Genomic DNA, 6000 nt, shown 5'->3' on the forward strand with positions numbered 1-6000 from the left:
GGATGCCAATGCTGCTTCAATGGCCCCAACAGTAGCAGCCACATGCGTTGCCAGGAATATGGATTGATGGCTAGAGGGAGCATCCATGGATATTTCTCCACGACAGACGCACATATGCAATATGCCTAGGTGTGACCCAGGCCTAAGTCTTGCGATGGTTGTAAAGTAATTTAAAAAAGTACGATCTGCCCATCTTGGGCAGTGTGCACACCGGCCGTTCAGCATTTGTCTCCCGAGCACCGTTCAAACCAGCCGAAAATCGTACGATTCTAGCGGGCTCCCCTAGACAAAAGACGTGCGACCGTACAGTAAAAACGGTCGCATGTCTTCCATACACTGTGTGTTTATCGTACGATCGTGGGATTTCCCGCGATTATCGTGCGATAATCGCACAGTGTATGGGCACCTTTAGCCAGGTCTTCTGAAAAGGGGAAAAAAGTTCCGGAGAAAAAGATGGGAATTCAATAGATTTTTTTTTTTTCATCCCCCTCAGGAACTCTAATAGCAAAACAATAAGCCCCAAGTCCAAAAGAAGAGCTGGCCTTTTAATAAAAACAAAGCTAGAGGAAGACTGTTATTTTTTGCCCCTGAATCCTCCAATAAGGATTTTAAATTACGCCACCAGAAAAGTCGGGGAGGGCGGGGGCTTTCTGTTTGTATCCCGTTGGGAGAAAATCCTTTGAATCATTAAAATGGTGGGTTACCATCTAGAATTTCTAACTCTGCCCCCACAAACATTCTTTCTAACTAAACTACCAAAGGATCAGATGAAAGTTTCAGCTTTGAGAGATTGTATACTAGGCCTTGCCTCACAGAATGTGATCGTGCAAGTTCCCAAAAATCAGCAATTTCAGGGCTTCTATTCCCATGTTTTTCTGGTGCCAAAACCAGGGGGCAGTTTGGAGACCCCAGGCGACTACATAGGCATACTTGGACTTATAGTCCTTGGTGACCTCTTGCTGGGACTAGAAAATCCCCTGGTGAGTTTCCAGGCTTGCTGAGACTTGTGTTCCTCTGGAGACCATAAGTATACTGGGGCAGGTCCCACTCCCAGTATACCTTGTGGTCTCCAGAGGACCACAAGTCCCATCATGCCTGTCGGGTCACCTGGGGACTTCTAGTCCAAGCATGTATGTGTGGTCACCTGTGGTCTGCAGGTCCTAGTATACTTGTGGTCTCTGGAGGAACATAAGTTCCAGCATGCCTGTGAGGATACCAAGGAGGACTACTAGATTAGGGAATATCCTTTTTATTTTATCTTCATAAAACCTGCTGTGTACTTTTTTTTTTTTTTTAACTTTTATTTGCAGAGTATTGCATAGAAACTTTGAATAATTTTTTAGCTTGTGCAGCTCTACCTGGTTGACTGGCTGTGCTCTATGTGCCTCTGCTTCAGTTTCCTCCTCCGTGCCTGCAGGAATTATGTGACAGGCAATGGTGAAGGAGATCCCTCAGCAGAGGAAGCAGCGCACAGGACATAGGCTGGGGACTTGCTGCTGCTAAGACATCGGGCAGGCTGCTCTCCCTTGAATTTTGTGACAGGCAACAGGGGAGGAGGAACAAAGGACACCGCTACAGGACACTAGCTTCTTACCCTTGAATATCGGCAATACCAGTAACATGAATATCTGCTAATTATTGCAATGGTGATTATCGGCCTTGCAGATAATCGGTTGACCCCTAATAAGCACACCCGACGCATTTGTTTCTATTCTTATGTGCATGTATTTTTTTAGGGGAGGGCGGGTTCATTAAAAAATTTTTAAAACTTTTATCTTTACACTTAACTTTATTGGTATAACGATGAATAAATGTTCAAAAGATGGGATAAGCAGTAGAGGTTAGCACAAGCATTTGCTAGTAAAATGTCAGAGTTTCCATTTATGCACAGCAGACAAGACGGGATGCTTTAAGCAGAGAAAAGGTCATGAGAAGATGATAAAGATGATGCCGTGTTAAAGAAGAACTTTACCCATATCTTCAAAATAACAACAAAGGCACCTTTTAGAAATGTTTAGTAATTAACAATCTACAGGCTATTTATTCTTTGCATACCTTATTCTTCTTTTCTTCCCTAGTCTTCTGACAGTGGCTATATTAACTAAGGACAGGTTACTAGATCTCTTTACCTCCTGGAACTCGGCACATGTGACCCTAGTCGGGAAAAGATCCACTTTTTCCACTTCCTGGTCCACTTTGGCACAAATTATGTAATTGTGCCCAATAATTGCATCCTGGAAAGGTTGCATCAGCAGTGTATTGCTGGGAAATCCCATCTGTAATCTCACGAGATCTCAGGAAAAAGCATTTTCTTACCGAGATGATGAGCATGATCACGTCCTCACATCTCAGGGGAGGAAAATGCCTTTTCCTGAGATCTCGTGAGATTACAGATGGGATTTCCTAGCAATGCACTGCTAATGCAACCTTCCCAGGATGCAATGCTTAGGCACAATTACATAATTTGTGCCAAAGTGGACCAGGAAGTGGAAGAAAAGAACTTGCAAGTAAAATTAAAATGTTTTTTTAGCGAACGGATGTTTAAGATTTCATATCGGCATGAAGAGCTGTATGCTAATGTGATTTTTAGTCAAAGGGGGTAAAAGTCCACTTTAAAGTGCCTGATACTTATTCACCAATCCTGCCCAAGCATCATTATTGCATAACTATGTCTATCTCCTGGCTAATCCAGTGTTTTTCAGTTTAAATAATTTATTGCACTTGCATGTTAACCAAATTGAGATAGTTTGGCACACTTTGTGAAAGTAGGTCACTGTGTGACATGTTCGTTCTTTCTTTCTCCTAGTTTTGGCATAAAGCATGTTTCCACTGTGACATCTGCAAGATGACCCTGAACATGAAGAATTACAAGGGATATGACAAGAAGCCATACTGTAGCGCGTAAGTGGCAGTTTGATAATTTTGTTGTGTTCTACAACTTACAGCTTGGTACTTCTGTGCAATAAATAAGGGCCTTGATGGCTGCATTTATATGACAATTGGGTTAGTCCACTAAAAAGCATCCTCCTCCCTCTGTGTTCACTGGGTGCTTTTCAATGAAATAGTACATAGGTGTACTAATCATGGCCTCAAGTTAACCTGTCATGAGTGAAAAAGAGGTATGTCATTTCTGAACTTATCCCAAAATGCTAGTTGTTTGGCTTTCATGTTGACTCTCCATTGCTTTCTCTGACATGGAACTAGTGTGCCAGAAAGGAAAGTCAGAATAAAGACAAATGCTTAAATTTGTATTTTAAGGAGTGATCAGCAATGGAAATATCCATGTTTTCTAATGACAGGAACAGGAGAGCTAGATCTGGAGCCAAAATACATTTGTGTGGACAAGAGTACACAGGTATTTTATGTATTCCTTCTGGCATAAGTTTGTAAATAATTTTTACAGATGTAGAATACAATGAAGGGAATTTATCAAAACCGGAGAAGACAAAATCTGGAGCAGCTGTTCACGGCAACCAATCCAGGTTCTCTCAATCTCAACTGAACAAACCGGTGGGAGGTTGATTGGTTGCCATGGGCAACTGCTCCAGATGTTGTATGCTCTTGTTTGATAAATTCCCCTCAGTCTTCTGGATTTTATGGAGCAGTAAACACATTTAGGGATCTGTTTATAAAACAGAGCACGCGATTATTGCTTTTGGAATGCTTAATGTTATTTTGCTTTTATTCCTCCATAAAAGTAATTGAGAATGTGTTGCTAACTGACTTGGTGTACATCTCATATGTGTTTGACTTGTTTCTGCGTTCAAAGCCCAATATATACGAACCCTTGCTTGCCAAAGCATTTGAAGTTCTGTTCATTCACTCCTTTTGATTCACACTGCCATGGCACACTATATAGCTAGACAAAGACCAAACAATTTAGAATCTGCTTCTTTGTATGTCGCCCACTTACTTACCATCATGAGCATTGAACTACATATGCTTTACACCTCAGTGGTAATATCATCTATGTGCTTTTTCTTTTTTTGTATGCTGCCTTAAAGGAGAACGATGGGGTCAGTGTTTTTCCCCATAGTTCTCCTTAGTGTAACGGGATGACACAAACTAGCGTCCTCCCGTTTCCCTAAGCTCAGTATACTGCGAGCTACAGCTCGCGGTATACTGAGACGCCGGAGCGGACCTCGACGTCGAGATCCGCCCAGCTGCGTGAGTGACAGCTGGCTCTGCCTATCTAGAGGCAGAGCCAGCTGTACCCGCCCCTCCCCCGTCCGTTCCGCCAGTCAGCGCTGGCAGATCGGAGAGGGGAATCCAGCCCCTCCCCCTGTCACAGCAGAGAGCGGTGACAGGATCGAGAGGTGAGCGAACCCGGTATGTGTTCGCTCGCCTCCCGATCTACTGAGCCGACCTGTGACAGTCTCATTGTCACAGGTCGGCTAGAACTATGAGGTGAGTGGAAATCACTCATCTCCATAGTTCTCTAATACCCTCAGCATCCTAAACATATTAGGAGCACGTTGTAGTGCTGTGTAGACTGGCTCGCAATGCTGGTCTTCTCCCCTCAAAAGTATTTCTCTTTCGTTCATTGAATGACACAGCAGAGATCTTGGTCTCTGTTCCGATGGGTTATACCGCCATCTGCAGGAGCAGGATGCGAAGCACAAAACAGCTCAGCTTTGTGGCGGCTCCTGCTGGTGGCCACACCTCTATCCAAGGCAGCTCAGTTTTTTGCCTGGAGTCAGGTCCTTACTCCTTATCTTCCTGCTGAGGGATCTTTTTTCCTATTTTTTTTTTTTTAATCCCCAGTAGGGTATTTTTTTTTATTTTCTCTTCGCTTTTCGTTGACCTTCAATTGACAGCTGAGCTGGATGACTGGCCTGGATAATATTGATCCTTGTAGTCTCCCCAGCTTAGCGATCGAGCACATGCAGTTCTCTGCATGAGAGAGCGATATCCACTGTGACAGCCTTGAGATACTTGAGCTGCCTTGAGATACCTCACAGGGAGATGCATATGACCAACCTGCCATTGGGCTGGTTTGTCACAGTATCTCCTCTAGGCTAACAGGATTCCCATCTTGGTGGGAGACTTTCTGTTTGGGGAAATGGTACTCTGACATACTTCGCCTGACAGGTACGTGATCTAGCTGGTAAGTATGGTCCCCTTTATTTCTACACTTAATGTTGTCTGTGGGGAGGACTATTTGGGCACTTTTTCCCCCTGGCTTTGAGGCAATGCTGCTTCTCATGCAGCAGCTATGTGATTACCTTTCTTTTTGACTTTTTACACAATTTACAATGTTAAGAAGCAGCCACTGTGTATGTCAGAGGCAGAACTTTTTCTATGAAAGAGTGGCACTGATTCCCACCGGCTTCCCACTCAGCTCTTGATACCGGAAGTTCTGGTATCGGGATAAGTATCCGGCGTACTAGCCCAAATATTCGGTATTGGCACCTATACTCGTATCGGTGTATCCCTAGCGACAATTCACACTTCGGTACTAATGGTACTAATGGTTTCCTACTTTGAAGCAGTTCCATGTGTCACATCAAGAATTCTGTAGAGAGAGATTCTTCAACAATGGGACAATTCAGACAAATGCAGGAGAACTGGACGGTCAAAGCATCCTCGGCTTGGTTGCTCACTTCCTTGCTCTGATGAACGGGAGGTCATTTCTTCCAATTCACTGGAAGATGTAAACAGACACCAGTCTCACCGGCTGAGGCGAAGTGGCTGGTCGGTTGTTAACATAGGAGCTCTGGTCCAAGGACCAGGCCAATCAATGTTAGTTGCGGGCGATCACACTCTCCTACATTAGACAACTCTACTACAGGGGTACCCAGTCAGGATTCAGTCAGACAGTGCCATTGTGGTAGCATATGTCAATCATCAATGAGGAGCCTAGGGGCAGCGCAGACCTTTCTCCTTTCGTGTAACAAGCTCCCTCTGATCCCCTGTTACACAGGCATGGCGCTGATCCCGGGCTCGCACCGGGCACAGCAGAGCCGGGGATCAGCGGGACAATGGCGGGGGGGACAGCGG

The 6000-nt window shown here is 44.5% G+C and overlaps 1 protein-coding gene across 1 annotated transcript in view; it reads left to right on the top strand.

Annotated features, from left to right (window-relative positions):
• The window catches only part of LASP1 (LIM and SH3 protein 1), a 93013-nt gene that overhangs the window by 12013 nt on the left and 75000 nt on the right, over positions 1-6000 (top strand). Inside the window, exon 2 of the mRNA XM_018563593.1 lies at positions 2807-2901. Coding sequence (XP_018419095.1) covers positions 2807-2901 — 95 coding nt within the window. The remainder of the gene's footprint in view (positions 1-2806; positions 2902-6000) is intronic.

Source organism: Nanorana parkeri, unplaced genomic scaffold, assembly GCF_000935625.1.
Source record: "Nanorana parkeri isolate BGI_ZX_2015 unplaced genomic scaffold, ASM93562v1 scaffold679, whole genome shotgun sequence".
In the NCBI taxonomy this organism is placed as follows: domain Eukaryota; kingdom Metazoa; phylum Chordata; class Amphibia; order Anura; family Dicroglossidae; genus Nanorana; species Nanorana parkeri.